The 19,778-nt window shown below is 51.5% G+C and overlaps 1 protein-coding gene across 4 annotated transcripts in view; it reads right to left on the reverse strand.

Annotated features, from left to right (window-relative positions):
• ALDH18A1 (aldehyde dehydrogenase 18 family member A1) overlaps nucleotides 1-19,778 on the reverse strand; it is a 57,618-nt gene that overhangs the window by 20,874 nt on the left and 16,966 nt on the right. For all 4 annotated transcript variants that reach the window (XM_073552783.1, XM_073552782.1, XM_073552781.1 and 1 more), the window contains one exon: nucleotides 18,887-19,024. In XM_073552783.1, the coding sequence (XP_073408884.1) occupies nucleotides 18,887-19,024 (138 nt within the window). The remainder of the gene's footprint in view (nucleotides 1-18,886; nucleotides 19,025-19,778) is intronic.

The following is a 19,778-nucleotide window of genomic DNA, read 5'->3' on the forward strand; positions in this document are numbered from 1 at the left end:
AGAAAACAGACTTAGGTCGGCCACTGCATAACCACTGCCTGCAGCACCTTCCTTCCCAGGCCAGGTATGAACCCTGTAAAACCTCGAAGGTGTGCAAAGATGACCAGGTCGTGACCTTACAAATCTGTAAAGCCGAGGCCTGTAGAAAACCCAGGATGGAAGGAAGGGAAAAAGACATAGGGACCAAGATGTTGTCCTCACTCCACCAAAAGAAGGCCTTCCAGTATCTGTGAGGATGCTGGTCTTCTCTCCCTATTCATGGTCTGAATGACATGATGGGAAAAACCAGCCTCCTTCAGGACTGTGGCCTCAACGGCCATGCCCTTAAATTCAGAGACTGTGAACTCTGCTGGAAGAGGGTGGCTTGTGAGAAGATCTGGACAGTTTGGAAGCCTCCAGAGCGCATCCATGAGCATGTTCACCAGCTCTGTGTACCCAGCACTTCTTGGCCAGTCTAGAGCTCTCAGGATTATGGGAATCCCTTCTGCCTTCATCTTTTTCACGACTCTCAGTATCAAGGGGAGGAGGAGGAAAAGGAGCTGGAATTGGGACCACGGGATTACTAGAGAATCGAAGCGGATGGCTAGCGGATCTCAAGACCTGGCTACGAACTGAGGAACCTTGTGGTTTATTTGAGACGCCATCAGGTCGATGTCCGGTGTGCCCCATCTCTGGCATATCTGGTTGAAATCTGCAGGGCTGAGAGACTACTTGTCCAATCCGAGACCCTGCAGACTCAGAAAATCGGCTGCCCAATTATCCACCCCTGGAATGTGCACTACTGATTTGGCGGGAACATGATGCTCCACCTATAGCAGAATCCTTGCTACCTCCACCACAACTTGTTTGCTACGAGTCCTGCCTTGATGGTTTATGCAAGCCACGGCAGTGGCCTGGTTCGACTGTATGCGGAACGAATGGCCTGCGAGGAGGGTCTATCAGCGGCAAAGAGCCAAGAAAATTGATTAGATCTCCAGGAGATTGATGGGGAGAGCAGCTTCTTGGGAGTTCCAGCGACCCTGCGCTGTGTGATGAAGAAAAACAACTCCCCAAGCGAGGAGACTGGCGTCGGTGACCCGCCACCGGAGAGAGAGGAAGGACTTTCCGCGCAAGACAGAGGCAGATAGCGTCCACCAAGTCAGGGACTGCCTCACCCTGAGAGGCAGAATAATGGGTTGGTCCAGGGAACAGTCCTCTTGTCCCAAACAGACAAGAGGACCAGCTGAAGGGGACGGGTATGGAGCTGGGCAAAGGGCACAGCCTCCATGGCAGCAATAATCTTCCGCAAAACTCTCATGCAGAACCGTACGGGGAGAGGAGCTGGTCGTCGTAGAGCGTGGATCCCCTGGCAAAAAGAGGAGAACTTCTCCCTTGGAAAGAAGACATGAGCTTGGATCATATTGAACCTCATGCCCAGAAATACCAGGTGCTGCTCTCAGATCAGGGAGGACTTCTCCCTGTTGACTATACAGCCAAGACAGACCAGAGTGTCCAAGGTGATCTGAAGACTCTGGTCGCAGTCTCGGCGGGACAGCTCTTTGATCAGAAGAAGATTGTCCAAGTAAGGGATTATGAGAATCCCCTTGGACCGAAGGATGGTCATGACCGCTGCCATGACCTTCGTGAATACTCTGGGAGCAGAGGCCAGGCCAAAGGGAAGAGCCGAGAACTAATAGTCATCCTTCTGGATCACAACCGAAAGAATCTCTGATGCTGAACACAAACAAGAATGAGGAGATAAGCATCCTGAATGTCTACAGAGCAAAGAAATTCTCCCAGGTCCACGGAGGCGTTTACCGAACATAAGGACTCCATCAGGAAGTGACGGTTCAACCGCTTTGAGGTCCAAAATCCGACGGAGAGCTCGGTCTCTCTTCGGGACATGAAAGACTGGAGTAAAACAGTCTGAAGAATACCTGGGGCCTGAGACTGGGGTCATGGAGAACGAGACTGAAAAAAAAAAAAAAAAAAAAAAAAAAAAAAGTCTTCCGGGGGGGGGGGGGGGGGGGGGGGGGTTAGTCGTTTTTGTTCACTATTTGACCCAAGTGTCGTCAACCACAGACAACCAGGCATCCCGAAAGAGAAGAAGCCGGCCTACCACTCTAGAGAGAATCGCCGAGCAGAATCTGTTGGCGCGGGACCCAGAGGACTTGGGGGAACGACCCTTTGGCCGTGAGGTACAGGTTTGAAAGACTAGGCTGCCTCTTCCTTTCCCCTTTGGCGGAAGAGTGGTCCTGCTGGAGGAAGTCCCTGAAGAAGAAAAGGGCCGAAAGGAACGGAATTGGAGCAACCGCTTCCTATTAAAAAGACGCTTAGGTCTGGTTTGGGGGAAGAGAAGTGCTCTTCCCACCGGTTTCATCAGAAATTATTTGATCCAGCTTAGGATCAGTCTAGAGCATTAGAAGGAAAGATTAGTAAGGGACTTCTTAGATGGTGGATCTGCATTCCATGCTTTCAACCAGAGAATGCGGCGTAATGTTGCTTGTAGCCCTGGCAGAACAACCAGCCGCATCCAAGGAGGCTGTCAGAAGACATTTGCCAGCATGGGCAATCTGGTCTGCCAAATCGGCCAGCTCATCCAGAGGGGCTTCCGCTAGGATACCCTGACAAAGCATTCTTACCCAGGCAGACATGAACTCTGCCACCCAGGTGGAGGCAAAAATGGGGCAGAGGGAGGCGCCAGATGCTTCAAAGGCTGACTTAGTGAAGGATTCAATCTGTCTATCCCTAGAGTCCTTACAAGATGCACCGTTCGGCAGAGACCAGACTGTTTTGGAAGACAGGCGAGAAACCTGCAGGTCGACATTAGCGGACTCTGTCCATCTACCGACAAGGTCTTGGCTAAAGGATGTCTAGCTGCTTCCTTCACGGGAAGAAAAGAGCGCGAGATTTAAAAAACGCGTAGCAACTGGCCAGAGAAAAGCCGGGAGGAGCCGCGGCCAGGAAAAAATGGCCGCAGATGTGCGAGGATTACTACCATACAGCCACCCTGTCCAACGTGTGAAGGGGCAGTAACGCTTCCCGGGGAGGGGATCATACATGCATATAAGACGAGTTCCTGGTCCCCTTCACTGATGAGGATGCCATCAGGAGCCCCCGGGTGGATGAGGGTCACTGGTACGAGAAATCCTCCATCCCGCACAGTCTCCAGACGGTGCAGAAGACGGCGTCAACCCTTTACCTGAAGGGGGAAGGCCACCACAGGTGACCACCGTCTTCCTAACAGGTCTCTCTGAGGAGAGAGGTGGGGAAAAGGCCAGGACCAGCCACCGGGAATCACCCTGAACCCCCGTGAAGGTGACAGGTGATTAGGTCCTACCTTGCAGGTCCGAGAGTGGGCGATATGGGTGACATCACACTGCTGTCTCAGTCGCACATGTGTGGGAAAAAGGGAATTAGACCTACCGGTAATTCTGTTTCCAGGTAGTCCCTCAGGACAGCACCATGGAGGTATTGTGTATGAAAAATGAGGATGATTGACCTCATGGAGATCAACATCATGCACTGCGGAGACACCATCACGTGTTTCTCAACGCAGTGATTCTAGAGCATTGCCCCATCCCTAATGGGAAATATGTAAAACATGCAAAACAGAAGCCGCGGAGACACCATTACATGTTTCTCAACGCAAGCAATGACTAGCCAGGTCTTTCACCGGGAAGGAACAACCACGGGAAGGGCAGTCTCCAATGAAGGAAACCACCTATGCCAAAACATGGTATCCATCCACAGCACCATGGAGGTAGTCCTTCCTTGCTTTATAGCACGATAGGCTCACAGAGAGGTTAAAAGGCCCCTCCCACCTCCACCCTCCAGTGTTTTTTCAAAGTACCACAGAAGGATGGTAGGAAATGGTCTACACGCGACCTTACAAACGTGTATGCAAGACCATTTAACGTCTCCATCTCAATCTCGATCCATGGCAACCCGATGGATGAACGATCGATACTGTGGAAGCCTAAAGACAAACATAAGGGAGGGAATTAATGGTTCTGTCCTAAGGGACTACCTGGAAACAGAATTAGCGGTAGGTCCAATTCCCTTTTTCCATTACGTCCCTCCGGACAGCACCATGGAGAATACCAAAGTAAAGGTCCCAGGGTGGGTACAGAAGCCCAAGGACCAACGACCCAGGCAAGAACCAGGCTAGATATAGAAAACGATCTGAAAGATATATACATATCTAAAGATATCCGCAAAGATAACCACCGTAATGAGTGTCTGATATATGTTTATAAATGGCCAATTTCAGTATGAATGTGGTAAACAAGATATGCTGCAGAAACAGAGAGTGAAACACACCTGTTGTACCCCAATACCAATAATGAACCAAAGTGAATTATAGTTATTGTGATAGATACATATAAACAAACACCGCAGCCCCAGAATAGGTTTAAAAAAACCTTATTGCCCAGCAAAAGTATGGTGATAGCCACAGCCGCAATACAATGAGGACTGTACAGACCAGTAATCGGCTGCTTGTGCTTAACAACACAGGACTTTTCCTTCATCGGTCCTCCTGGGCTCAGATTTAACCTCGATTAGAGACCAGCTTACCATACAAGGAAACCTGCAAAACAGAGACCCTGCACTACTGGAAGATCAAACCAATAACAGTTAGTACATGGATAATGGCAGAGCACTGGAATACATTACTCATCCAGGAGATCATGTCTATTCTGAATCCACAGATGTCTAAACTTCAAATAAGGGTTGGATATTATTGAAACTAAGGAAGAACGCCGTCTGACAAGTAATGTCTCCTAGACTTTTCATGGAACTAATTGATGGACCTTTAGTGCGCTGCTTGACAAGTGTGACCAACTATTTACTATTGATGCTGCCTATGCAGCATCAATAGTAAAAGACACAATGTCAAAAAAATAAAAAAAAAATAAAAATATATGGCGGCCCCCCCCCTCCGATTTCCTCAGTGGCCATCCCGGTCCTCAATGGCGCTGCCAGCAAGTTCCGTTACCAGGTGTGCTTTGCGAGAATGACTTGTGATGTTAGCGGTCACGCGATCGCAACGTGACAAAGGTCATTCTCACAAAGCACGCCTGGGAACTTGCCGGCAGCTCTGCTGAGGACTCCGGGGGTCGACAGAGGGTAAGTATATCCCTATTTTTTATTTTAATTATATTTTTACAGGAATAAGGTACCCAGGGCATGGGGGAGAGTCTCCTCTCCTCCAGACCCCGGGTACCATCCACACATGAAGGCGTCACTTTATGCATGGTAGGCATAGCCACATGCGTAAAGTGAGCATTTCAATGCAATCCTATGGTGGCGGAATCGCTGCGATTCCGCAAAATTAATGGACATGCTGTGGATTTTCCGCTATGCGATTCCGAGCGGAAAAATCTGCAGCATTGGCACAGCAACTGCGGAATCCCATAGGATTGCATGGGGTGAGTTTTGTTAGCGTTTAAGCGTTTCTGCAGCGGCAACGCTTAAAAAACCCAACATGGGCACACAGCCTAAGAGTCCTGGATACATCTTCTCTTACCTTAGGAGCCCTGACTGCTGTTCAAGCAGCAGGTAGGAGATTCTCTGCAACATAACGCAGTACTGCTGATTTGCCACAAGGTACAAAAGACAGTGATGCCGTCCCTGGCAAACATAATACAACAGACTTATGGGACAAGAATCTGTCTACTGGATGTTGATCAAGGAAACTAGTCCAATTGCCGCCTGTGGAGTCTGAAAGGATTCTTTCCTTCCACTTCAAGGGATTTCCTGCTCCAGAGCAGTAGTATGTCCCTTTATAGGATAAATCCAAAAGACGCAAGACTCCCATTAACGTTAACTGTGAAAGAGACTTGCCTATAGCACTCAAGGCAGTAGCTCACCTGAGAGTTCCGTCCCAAACAGAAGAAAGGCTAAAATTACTAGGCCAAATAAAGCCCGGCTGTCTGTCTGGCTAAGCTCGGTTGCAAAGAATGAAGCAACAGAAGCTGGATCTGGGCCTGAAACACAAGGACTCTATAACCGGAGTTGGGGCCCCGAGACAAAATGTAAAGTGGTAGGCCAACGATACAAGGTGCAGCCACGCAACAAGGCACATGTCAGAAGGTCTAAGCCGGAGGTCCATAGCCAGAGGCAAAAGGCACAAAGCCACAACACCCAAGGTACTATGCAGGACAGAGGCACTATAACACACTAATGATTCACCCTGAGGTACAGAGGCACTGAAGCACTAAGATGCAACATGATGCACAGAGGGACTACGAAGCATTATCTATTATATAAAGATGATATAAAGCTCAAGTGTGTGTATGTATGTACTAGCTGAAGAGCCCGGCGCTGCCCGGGCATAGTAACTAACTGTGGTTAGTTATAGCAAATTATAATTATCCTCCATCCCATAGTCCTGTGCCCATATACCCATCATACATATCCACCATCCCATAGGCCTGTGCCCATATACCCATCATACATATCCTCCATCCCATAGTCGAGTGCCCATATACCCATCACACTTCCTCCATCCCATAGTCGTCTGGTAAAGGCCTCGAGTCATTCGGCTGACGATCTTTCGGATCTGGATCCCCTTGATCTGGGCTGCTCAGTATGCATTCTCCCCAATGGGTTGGCTCTATATGAGACCTGCCGCTCCCTATCCTGGTTGGGGCGGCCTGAGGCGGCGGAATTGGCCACTGTAGTCCACCCGGGGTTGCGAAAGGCCCAAAAACGTGCCTGAAAACGGGTGACGAAAAAGCGTTTTGCCCTTTTGTTGAGGGAGAAACCAGTTCTTTCCTCCTGTGGAGTCGGAGATAAGTTGATCCAACTTCTCCCCAAATAGGTGGCCGCACTGATAAGGCAGGGAAGTCAAGGACTTCTTAGAAGTAGGATCAGCTCGCCATGTCCTTAACCATAGGGCTCTTCTGACAGAAATTGCATTAGCGGCAGCAAGTGCCGAGCAATTGTCCGCATCCCAAAACGCATTGATTACATAGTCTCCGGTCATCGCCATCTGACCTGCGACCTCAGAAATCTCTGCAGGTAGATCCTGCTCCTGCGCGACCTTGTTTAATGTTTCTTACCATGATATCATAGCCTTGGCTACCCAAGTTGCTGTGAATGAGGGAGCAAGCGCTGACCCTGATGCCTCATATACTGAGCGAGCTAAGCTCTCTATAAGGCGATCCGTGGGATCCTTAATTGAGGAAACCCTAGGGACAGATAGGGTCTTAATGGCTAGGCGCGAAACCGGAGGATCCCCAACTGATACCTTGTTTCGAGTGCCTTTTGACCCGAGAAACGCCAGTCTGGACGTTCTCTGTGCCGCTGCACTATGTCCTCAAACTCCGGGTGAGAGGAAAAAATTCTCTGCGGGCGCTTCACTCGCTTAAATGCCACTTTATGCCCCGTAGTCGCTGCGGGATCATCCTCAATCCCCAGGGTCTGATTGACGGCTTCTATGAGGCTGTCCACTCTTTCACCTGACCCTGGAGTGTCCAGGTCAAGGGGCTCGTCTGAGTCGCAATCTGAGGTCTGCTCGCTATCAACCACTGGTGACGGAGAGCGAGAAGCAGAGCTTACAGATGCCAAGGCACCGGATGCACTGGGCGACACCGTGTGGATTCATTTCCTCTGGGTCTGCCTGGAGTGAGAGCGGCCCCTGCAGCCCGGAGGCTTTTGTGAGGTGGAGGTTCCCTCTAAGGCCGGCGAGCCATTTTCCCTGCCTCTATCTGGGGCAAGAAGGGACTCGATTGCTCTCGTAAGCGACACCATTGACTGTGACAGAGATAGGGCCCACTCCGGGGACACCTTGGCTACAGTCGCAGGGGAGGGCTCCTGGGCGCGTTTGGAGTCACAGGCTTCTGGCTCGTGGAAATCTATCCCCACAAGAAATGCATGCGGCATAAAGTAACGTATGCGATTTACCCTTTTCGGACATATTGCTGCCAGGCCTAATTTATATGAGGGTTGAGGGGAAGGGAGGAGGAGGAAAAAAAACAGGATTTTTGGTTTGCTTACCGTAAAATCTGTTTCTCGGAGCCTTCATTGGGGGACACAGAGACCATGGGTGTACGCTGCTGCCACTAGGAGGCTGACCCTATGCACAAAAAATGGTTAGCTCCTCCTCCGCAGTGTACACCCCACCGACCGGCAGGGAACTCCTCAGTTAGTGAGAAAGCAGTAGGAGAAGTAACAGAATAGAGTGAAAACAGAACTCAACTGTAACCAATCAACCAAAGTAAGAACAGGAGTTGTAGAACATGGGAGGGTGCTGTGTCCCCCAATGAAGGCTCCGAGAAACAGATTTTACGGTAAGCAACCCAAAAATCCTGTTTTCTCGTTCGCCTTATTGGGGGACACAGAGACCATGGGACGTCCCAAAGCAGTCCCTGGGGTGGGAAAAAACTTCCATCAGGCCAGTGGACTCACCACCGCTGCAGAATCCTTCTACCTAGGCTGGCGTCTGCCGAAGCGTAGGTGTGGACTTTGTAGAATTTTCACAAACGTGTGAACCGATGACCAGGATGCAGCTTTGCAAAGCTGCAGCGCAGAGGCTCTGTGGCGTACCGCCCAGGAAGCACCCACTGCCCGGGTAGAGTGTGCTCGATGCTTAACCCGGAAGGCCTCCAAAATTGCCGATCTGATCCAGCGAGCAATAGTAGCTTTGGAAGCCGGGTGACCTTTCCGCGCCCCATCTGGAATGACGAAGAGAGAGTCTGTCTTCCGCAAAGGGGTCGTCCTAGCTAGGTACACCTTCATCGCCCTGACCAAGTCCAGCTTGTTCAAGGACCGCTCCCGAGGGTGAGCTAGACCCGGACAAAATGACGGGAGAACAATGTCCTCATTCAGGTGGAAAGCTGACACCACCTTAGGAAGGAAAGAGGGCGGAGACTGCAGAACTACCTTGTCCTGGTAGAGTACCAAGACAGGAGAGCGGCAAGAGAGGGCCGCCAATTCCGACACGCACCGGATGGAGGTGATGGTTACTAGGAAGGCTACTTTCCATGAAAGGAGAGATAGGGAAACTTCCCTGAGAGGTTCAAAGGGAGGACCTTGCAGAACCTTGAGAACCAAATTAAGATCCCAAGGATCTACGGGCGCTCGGTACAGAGGAGCCGCATGAGCCACACCTTGAAGGAAGGTTTTGACCTGAGGACGGGAGGCCAACGTCTTCTGAAATAAAACGGACAGCGCCGAAACTTGACCTTTTAAAGAGCTGAGGGCAAGGCCTGCATCAAGCCCTGCCTGAAGAAACGCCAGGACAGAAGGGAGCGAAAAACGCATGGGCGGAATGTCGTTGGCCTCGCACCAAGTGAAATAGGCCTTCCAAGTACGGTAATAAATTTTGGAAGACGATGGCTTTCTGGCCCGGATCATGGTCTGAATAACTCGATCCGAAAAGCCTGATCGTTTCAAAACCTCGGTCTCAACAGCCACGCCGTTAAATTGAGAGGCCGAGAATTGGGGTGGCAAATCGAACCTTGAGACAGCAGATCTGCCCTGTCTGGAAGCTTCCGGGGGGCGCCAGCGAGAAGGTTAATGGCGTCCGCGAACCAAGACCTTCTGGGCCAATTCGGGGCAATGAGGATGACTGGAATTCCTTCCGCCTTGATTTCCTTCAACAACCTGGGAAGAAGAGGCAGGGGAGGGAACAGGTAGGGGAGCTCGAACTGCGACCAAGGAATGGCCAGAGCGTCGGCGCCCACTGCGAGGGGATCTCGAGCCCTGGATACAATCTGTGGGACTTTCCTATTGAGGAGAGAAGCTAGCAGATCTACGTCTGGGGTTCCCCAACGACGGCAAAGCTGAAGAAATACCTCCGGATGTAGGGACCACTCTCCCGCCGCAAGACCCTCGCGGCTGAGAAAATCGGCGGTCCAGTTGTCCACGCCAGTAATGTGCACCGCGGATATAGCCGGGACTGAAACCTCTGCCCAATGAAGAATCTTGGACACCTCTGCCAGGGCTGAGACACTCCGTGTCCCCCCCTTGGCTGTTGACATATGCCACCGCTGTGGCATTGTCTGTCTGAATCTGGATAGTCAGGCCCCTGAGAAGTCTCTCCCAGTGAACGAGAGACAGATAAATCGCTCGTATCTCGAGAACGTTGATCGGCAGGGCTGACTCCTGCGTCGACCACCGACCCTAAACAGTGTGTTCGCGGAACACTGCTCCACAGCCGAGGAGGTTGGCAAACGGCGTCACAAGCTGCCAGTGAATGGGGAGGAAAGACCGTCCTAGGGAGATGAGTGGAGACGTCAGCCACCAATTGAGGGACTGCTTGACCCGGTATGAAAGACAAACTGGGCGGTCCAGAGAAAAAACAGACCTGTTCCACCGAGACAGGATGGCGTGTTGGAGAGGTCTGGTGTGAAATTGGGCAAAGGGAACCGCCTCTGTCGCTGCCTCCATCTTTCCTAGGACTTTCATTATTGTCCGGAGAGATGGAAGTCGTAAGATCTGTAGCGATCGTACATCCCGCTGCAGGGAGCAAATCTTTTCTTGTGGGAGAAAAACCCTTGATCAACGAGTGTCGAACAATAGACCCAGAAACACAAGACATTGTGTCGGAACCAGGCAGGACTTCTTTTTGTTGATGAGCCACCCGAAATTGGACAGGGTGTCGAGGACGATGGTAATACTTTGGTGAGCTTGATGAAAGGACGGAGCTGTGATCAGAATGTCATCGAGGTACGGAAAAAGAACGAGACCTCTGATTCTCAACAAGGCCATCAACGCCGCCATGATCTTTGTAAACACTCTGGGTGCGGAGGCGAGACCGAACGGTAGTGCAACAAACTGGTAATGTTCCTGGCAAATCGCGAAATGCAGGAATTTCTGAGGGCCGGAGAATATGGGAACGTGTAGATAGGCATCTTGGATGTCTATTGAACACATGAACTCCTGCGTTTCCATGGAAGCGATTACTGACCGAAGAGACTCCATTCGGAAATGACGCAGTCGGACTCTCTTGTTGAGTAACTTGAGGTCCAAGATGGGGCGAACTGTACCGCCTTTTTTCGGTACCACGAACAGGTTTGAATAAAACCCTGTGAAACGTTCTGATTCGGGAACGGGCACTATCACTCCGGAATTGAGGAGATAGGCGATGGACGCAAAGAACCCCGGAACTAAGGCGGGATCTTTTGGAGGTCAGGACTCGAAGAAACGATCCCGGGGATGAGAAACGAACTCTACCTTGTATCCTGATGATACAACCTCCCTGACCCAAGCGTCCTCTACTGAGGCAAGTCAGACGTCTCTGAAGAAAGGGAGTCGACCTCCTAATTGGGAAGGACCCTCGAGAGTTCGTTGATAGTCATGCTGATGTGGACCGTCCAGATCTGGAGGATCTGCCCTGGGCGTAGTGAGATCGCCAGGAGGGAATGGGTCTGAAAGACACCTTTTCTCTATCCTGGCGTGCCTGCGGTCTCTGTTGGTTAGAGAAGTTGTCTGCCGCATTGAAGCGGCGGAAAGTCCGAAAGGGCTGAAACTGACGTCTTAACGGAGGTCTGCGAGGCTTGGACTGAGGGAGGAGGGAACTCGTGCCTCCAGCGGCGTCCTTAATAATCTGGTCCAGCTGGGATCCGAAGAGACACGCTCCCTGAAAAGGCAGATTGGTAAGGGACTTTTTTGAAGCCAAATCCGCCTGCCAAGCCTTGAGCCAAATTGAACGTCGGATTGCTACCACGTTGCTTGACGCCTGAACTGCGCAAGACGCGGCATCCAAGGAGGCAGAGAGCAGATAATCCCATGGATGAGAGATCTGGTTGGCCAGTTCGGCCAATTGCTCTGGTTGGGCTTTAACTAGGATGCCCTTGCGGAGTTCCTCTGCCCAAGTGGCTCTGGCCTTCGCTACCCAAGATGAAGCGAAGGCTGGGCTTAGCACTGCTGTAGCCGCTTCAAATGTTGACTTTGCTAAAGATTCTATAATTCTAACATTAGAATCCTTTAGTGACGCCACACCTGAAATCGGGAGGACCGTGTTGTCAGAAAGTCTGGACACGGGTGCGTCTACCGAGGGGGAAGCGGACCAGTTGTCGGTAAGCTCCTTGGCAAACGGGTACAGCACGCCGAGGCGCTTCCCTCTTTGAGAGCGCCTGGTTGGATTTTCTCTTTCCCTGGTAAAGATCATGCCAAACTCGGATCGGAAAGCGAAGACCCTGGAAGGTGTTTCTGCCCGTCTGAACGAAACCTCCTGTTCTGAGGATTTCGCAGGGGAGTCTGAGATTTCGAAGGTGTGTTTAATCGCAGCAATGAGGTTCTGTACCGTAACCTTCATGTCCGCGTCCTGGTCCGAATCCAGCATTAAGATCTCTTCGGATGACACATCCGAAAGCGCTTCACCTGACTTGGGTGAGGAGGCACGGGAGGGCGACTGCTGGGAAGGACTATGTGGGGATGTGAGGCCAGGAGAGGATCCCGGCCGGAGGTCCTGTCTGGACCTTTTGCGGCTTCTGCTGGCTGGCTCAAATGGAGCATCATGTGACCTGCTGGACCCTGCAGAAGTGTCCAGGGGCAACCTATCAAGGACGGCTACTAGGGACTGAGACACCCTGGTGAGGTCTGCCACAGATTGAGAAAGACGAGGCCCAACAAGTAATGGGGGGTTCGCTTCCACATGGCGCAATAGATGGCTCCTGGACGGGGGTCTTGCTGAATGGGGTTGCTGCAGTCCAGGCAGAGGGGAGTAGGCTGTCCTGCTGCCGGAAGGTTGGGGGTCAAAAAGGCAGCGGAGGGTGTCAGTCTGCAGATGCAGAGATACTCACGGTCCGGTGTCCCTAGGGAACGTGCCACAAGACTTGTCGGAAGATGTAGGGCAGCGGAGAGCGGTATCCGGCTGACAGGCTGCGAAGATGGCGGCCGCCTGAGAGGAGCAGGAGGAACGTGCGCTTTCAGAGGAAGAAGGGCGGCGCTAGCCGCCGAAGCTGAAGGAAGGCACCGCCCGCTGGCTAAGAACAGGCTAGGATCAAAGAGAGCGGTGGGCAGGCCTAGAACGGGCGGGAGAGAAGCCCGCTTAGAAGAAGGGGGCGGGGGGCGTGGCCGCGACGCAGAAGAAGGCCCGAAATGAAGCCGGGGCCTAAATTAATAGCGGCGGCCGCCTGTCAGCGAGGGGCGGCAACCTTTCTGCAGAACGCCGCTGATATCTGCTGCGCCAAGGACTAAAGGCGGGGGAAAACGCCGGGCAAGACCCCTACTGATGCCAGGGCCAGGAGTAATTGCGGCAGCCGCAGTGGCCGCTTTGAACAATATTGGAGCCGCCGAGATGCCCATCTAGGGATGAGGAGGACGCGACTCGGCCCCCATACTTACCTCCGTCTTGTATTCAATAAAGGTACCTCATTATCCCACGCTGTCTGATCCGTCTCTTGTTGTGGCCGCGTCTCATCCAAACCGACAGGCTCTGGTGGGCGAGTGGGTGGGAGACGGGGAGCGAGGACCATCTGGATCGCTGGCACGCACCCGTGCTGAGCTCTTGGTCCCGCTGTGGAGAGCTATGAGGATACGGGGTGGCAGTACACGCCGTACTCAAAGCCTCTTTGTGGGAGTACAGTTGTGACTATTCACACTGTATCCCTCCAGAACCTGAAAGGGAACGACGCACATCGAGGTAGATAAGGGTCTAATGAAAGACCCGTGTCCACCTCCTACTGACACTAAGCTAAACTGAGGAGTTCCCTGCCGGTCGGTGGGGTGTACACTGCGGAGGAGGAGCTAACCTTTTTTTGTGCATAGTGTCAGCCTCCTAGTGGCAGCAGCGTACACCCATGGTCTCTGTGTCCCCCAATAAGGCGAATGAGAAACCACCTTTAATCGCCCGTAGCGCGCCCCTAGGGTCGGGGGTCACACTTACCCCGTCCTGTGTCCCCACGTGTTCCTGCCGCTGCCTCTGCGCTCCGCTGCCCAGCGTTCCTTTCCTCTGGGTAGGCTGGGACGTTCCTCTCCCGGTCGCGGCCTACCCTGCGATGAAGCCGGGGGCTCAATTTGTTCGGCGTCCGCCCTAGCCCGGGGGGCGGCGCCGGAAATGACGTCACGCCGGGGGCGGGACTTCCGCCCGTGGCCTAGTCACGGCCGAAGCCGCGGGCTAAATTTTGCATGCCCGCCCCGGGGGGGGGCGTCCCTGCCTGGCGGAAGGAGGCAGGAGAGGGAAGGAGGACTGCCTTGCACTCCCTAAGATGCCTGGAGCTTCCCCGGAACGCTGACGCAGGGCCCTCCCCAGCCCTCCATACCTGACTCCGGATCTAGCACACCAGGTAGACGGGGGTGAGGAGAGGGACCGTCCGCCGCCTTGCAGCACCGCCGTCTAGCGTTGGTGGAGCAGTGGGAGCCGCTCGGACTCTCTGTGCAAACCCATGGTTTCTATACCTAGGGGTGGACAGGGCTAAGTCCGGCATCATGTCCCACGTCGCGGGAGAGGATACGTGGAGGGACACTTGCACGTGCTCGCCCGTTGTTGGTTTGGGGAAATCGGACCCTTTCAATAGGATCCGTTGCCCCTGTCTTATCTTCATAAAATAACAAACAAAAATAGAAGTCTGGGGAAAAAGGCCCAGATATGTCCCTCGGTGCGGGAAAGGATACATGGAGACGATACTCAACACGTGCTCGCCCGTTGATGGTTTGGGGAGATCGGACCCTTTCAATAAGATCCGTCGCCCCTGTCTTATCTTCATGGAAAAAAAGAAGTCTGGAGAAACCCAGACACGTGTGCCTCCAAAGACACTAAGCAAAAAACTGAGTTCCGCCCGCAATAGGGGCGAGGGTGTATACGACGGAGGAGGAGCTAACCTCTTTTTTTTCCCACTTAGTGTCAGCCTCCAAGCGGCAGAAGCATACACCCACAGTATCTGTGTCCCCCAATGAGGCGAAGGAGGAAATAAAAATCAACCGAATTACAGCCCACTGATCTTTTAGGAACCCCAACGCCTATTTTTTAGGTCATTAGCCTTGATGAGAAAAGCATTGATATTCTGGAGACCACTCTGAGATATTAAATGTATAGACAGGGTCGGTCTGGCCTGGCGGGGTACCGGGGAAATCCCCGGTGGGCCCCAGCTGGGGAGAGAGAGGGAAAAAAAAAAAATAATGCATTTATATTTGTAGCCGTGGGCCCTTTAAAAGTGCAGGGGCTCGCACAGCGCTCAGGACAGTGGCAGGCTGGGCCAGGAAGCCGAACAGGGGGTCACGTGCACGGGGCAAGGTGCTCAGCACGCTGCCATGGGAGCCAGGATTGTGCACACTGCTGCCGGCCCTTTAACAGTGCAGGGGCGCGCGATGCTCGGGTCCTTGCAATCACTGCTGAAGCTAGCAGTGAAGAAGATGCTAATGGAAGAGAAGGTGACCGCTGGCTCCCCTCCTGCACTGCTGGCAGCTAATTTTGAGGTCGGCATGATCAGGAGGGGAGGCTCCAGAGGAACACAGTGCTGGCCTGAAGTGAGTAACGGAGCTCCCCGATTATGGCTTTATTGACTCTCTCCTGTCCTCCACATCAACAAAAGCTGGTTTTCCTGTTTGCCCCACAGAGCTGCCCTCTCTTTTCTTTCTGCCTTCTAGTTGACATCACAATGTCTTCCCTCACTACTGCGTTGTGATAGTGACAGGAGCTCCCCATGTTCTTCATGGCATTTGTTGCCAAGAGATCCATTTATCTCATTTCTGTGTGTATACACAAATCACATACACTTTATAAATTATATACACACTATACTGATTTATAGGCCAGGGTCACACTTGCGTGTATAATGCGAGAAACTCACCTCAATACCCAACACTGCCGCCGGCACTCGGGCCCCCATACTGGAAGAGAGTTGTGGCAAGGAGAATAAAACTTAATATTCTCCCTGTAGCTAACACGTTTCCATTAAGCCAGTTATCCAGGCTTTAAACCCCATTTAACTGCAGATTAACCCCATATCTGCAGATAAATACAGTTTCTCAAGGTGACAAGTTACCCTTAACGGGGCTCTGTCAGTACAGAAGTCCTGCTTGTTTACTCACTCAATCTCCACCTCTCCCCTCTAATTTGATTGACAGCTCTGGCTTCATAGGTCCAGATCGAAAGATGAAGATAGATGGAAGATACAGATCTTCTTCAGATGTTTCAGGGCTGTTGATGGGCAAAATGGAATTTCAGCTCCCTCCAAAGAATTTCAATTGGGTTCAGCTCTGGAGACTGGCTAGGCCACTCCAGGACCTAGAAATGCTTCTTAGGGAGACACTCCTTAGTTGCCCTGGCTGTGTGTTTTGGGTCATTGTCATGCTGGAAGATTTAGGTACTTCCCATCTTTATTGCACTTACTAAGGGAATGAGGTTATTGGCCAAAATATTGCGTTATATGACCCCATCCATCCTCCCTTCAATACGATGCAGTCGTCCTGTCCCCTTTGCAGAAAAGCACCCCCAAAGTATGATTCCCCCACCATGCATCACAGTTAGGATGGTGTTCTTGGGGTTGTACTCATCCTTTTTCTTCTTCCAAATATAGCGAGGGGAGTTTATACCAAAACATTCTATTTTGGTCTCATCTGTCCACCTTACCTTCTCCCATGCCTCCTCATATTGATGGTCACTAGTGAACTTAAAATGGGCCTGGACATGTGCTGGTGTGAGCAGGGGGAACTTGCATGCCCTGCAGGATTTTAATTCATGACGGTGTAGTGTGTTACTAACGGTGATTTTTGAGACTGTGGTCCCAGCTCTCTTCAGGTCATTGACCAGATCCTCTCATGTAGTTTTGGGCTGATTGCGGAAATTTCTCAGAATCATCCTTAGCTCACAAGGCGAAACCTTGCAAGGAGCCACAGACAAGGAAGATTGACAGTCATTTGTGTTTCTTCCATTTAAAAAAAACAAAAAAACTTTGACATTGTGCACTGCACATTACAGTTCTTTTGCACACTGTATAGTTTGCTAAAAGGCACACGTGAGAGAATCCGACAATTGAACAAGTAATACCGTTTGTGGTAGCCATAGGGTGGGCTCCTAGAGTCAATTACCCTGGTGGGCCCTAGGTACCCCAGTCTGACCCTGTGTATAGTAGCCATTTTGTCCTCAACAGAACTCACTCTTTCCTCCAACTGGCTGACTCTGCTGGTTATTTTCTGCATGGCTTGTCTGATGAGATTAATGTCCTCTCTAAGCCCTCCAATGTTTTTGTTGAGAGTTTCTACTGAGAGGCTGCAGGATTGTACAGCAGAGGAAATATTAGCGCGGGTGGTCAGGAGCGGGAACTCCGAGAGTGGACCCTCTGGACCGTGGCACCAAGGGGCCCCGGGCGAGCTGCCAGGTGGAACCGACCCCTATACAGGGACCGTTAGGAGCAGGCCCAGGGGTTCGAGTACCACGGTAGCCGGTACCGAGAGGGGCGGCTCAGGATGGACCGGAGTAAGACTGAGACTGGAGTTGGACGGCAGGAGCACTGAAGACAGGACTGGAGTAGGTCGGCAGGAACACAAGGCGGGACTGGAGTAGGACGACAGGAACACAGAAGGCAGGACTGGAGTAGGACGACAGGAACACAGAAGGCAGGACTGGAGTAGGTCGGCAGGAACACAAGGCAGGACTGGAGTAGGTCGGCAGGAACACAAGGCAGGACTGGAGTAGGTCGGCAGGAACACAAGGCAGGACTGGAGTAGGTCGGCAGGAACACAAGGCAGGACTGGAGTAGGTCGGCAGGAACACAAGGCAGGACTGGAGTAGGTCGGCAGGAACACAAGGCAGGACTGGAGTAGGTCGGCAGGAACACAAGGCAGGACTGGAGTAGGTCGGCAGGAACACAAGGCAGGACTGGAGTAGGTCGGCAGGAACACAAGGCAGGACTGGAGTAGGTCGGCAGGAACACAAGGCAGGACTGGAGTAGGTCGGCAGGAACACAAGGCAGGACTGGAGTAGGTCGGCAGGAACACAAGGCAGGACTGGAGTAGGTCGGCAGGAACACAGGTAGCGGGACTGAGAAGCTGCTGTGAGGAGCAGCCGAGACAGGAACTGCAGCAGCAGTGTGTGCACGAAGGAGCGAGGCCAGAGTATCAGGAAACACAACGATCAGGCGCCTCCCTCAGGGGGAAGCGGCCTGATATGGCCCCGTCTGGTCAGCCATTGGTCCACAGGTGCTTCCGGGTTAGGGCACAGCCGGAGCATAAGAAGCAGGAAGGAGGCGCGGCCGCGGCCTATGGCGCATGCGCATAGCATGCAGGGAAGGCATCGGTCGCGGACCTGTCTCAGGTGACCGCCGCGGCCGTCGGGTGGAGAGAGGCTGCGGCGTGGGAGCGGAGGGCGACTGCGGCGTGGGAGCGGAGGCCGGGTGAGTATGGCGGAGCCGTGTAACAGGAAACATCTTGTAATGCAGGCTCTTGCCGAAAATCATTGGCCGGAATATCTTCTCCATAGGTGTTGTTAGTGCTCTGTATTTCCTGCACTTCTCTGTTTAACTGTTGCTGTAAGAGTTTTGCCATATTGCCATCTCTCTTGCCCTGCCTGCCTACCACATCAGGTTGAAAATCATCTGAATGGTCATCAGGTTCTAAGGTCAGTCTAGAAAAACTCCCCAGTCCCTCAACTGTGCTCCTTCTGATGCTCGTTTTTGGTCATGCCTGAGTGCCCTCCAAGGCTTCTCGTATATTCCTGGTACTTTCCCCAGCCTTTGGTGCTAATGAATCAATATTTCACTGCTAATAGCTGTGGAAATTACAGGATGTAGAGCAGAGAGAGGATCAGTGCCTCCTCTTCACATGGCCTTCAGGACAGGATAAGCCCCCCTCAGCTGATTTATGACCACATCAAAGTTCAACTCAACTTTGTTGTGGTCTATGGTAAAATCAGAAAGAGTGGAGTTCAGAAAGAGACAGATAAAACAAAAACATCACATTTATAATTATCAAAGTAAAAAAACAAATAGAAGAAAAAAAAAAAAAATCTATGTACCAGCTGAATGGCATCCTTAACTCCATGAATGGACAGCGCCTCTTGGGTGAGCCGGTACAGAATCTGGTTGCTGTTAGACGCCTCTTTTCCACCTTTTAACAACAAACCATTGCCGCTTGCAATAGCCAATGCCGAAACCTGGGGAAAAGAGCACAAAGCAAGGACAGTAATCAGGATCTGCATGACAGATTACCACATGTAGGCCGTAAGAAGAACAACAAATGTCCGGATGTTTATAGTGTATCTGCACTTTTGGAAACATCAGAAGTTTTGATCAGTGGAGGTCTGGATGAAGAAACCCCCAAGGAATTACTAAAATAGAAGAAATGAAGAACTCGGCTCAGCGCTGCTCTCCTTCCAACACTGAAAATGGGCTTATAGTCTTTCCATCAAGTCCACTCCAATATCGGAGGAAGGCAACACTCTGAGAAGTGGGGATCCAAGTGCTACAACTCCTAACATGACTTTAGTTTGTGTTTTTTTTAACAACTTTATATCTGGATCTCTGTAGCAGAAGAGGCTAACGCTGACCAGTTTGAACATATAACAAGAATTACATAGTTCTGGACTGTACTTCATATATGTCCAAGGTAAGTAATTGTTAGACACTACAAAACCAAAATACATCAACCTGCACAATTGCGGTTGTAGCTGCTAGACAAGAAGGGATTCCAACTCAGGATTATAAATTTAAAAATTAAATATTTATTTATAAACAATAAAAGACAATAAGATGCCTTGTCTTTTTTAAGCATCTTATCATGGTCTTATATTTTGTTTATAAATAAATATTTAATTTTTAAATTAGTAACCCCAAGTTGGAATCACTTCTTGTCTAGTGTCTACAACCACAATAGAGCAGGTTGATGTACCGGGTGAGTCATAAAGGACG

The sequence above is a fragment of the Dendrobates tinctorius genome, unplaced genomic scaffold, assembly GCF_039654945.1.
Source record: "Dendrobates tinctorius isolate UK_male_01 unplaced genomic scaffold, ASM3965494v1 ptg000196l, whole genome shotgun sequence".
NCBI classification, from domain to species: Eukaryota; Metazoa; Chordata; class Amphibia; order Anura; family Dendrobatidae; genus Dendrobates; species Dendrobates tinctorius.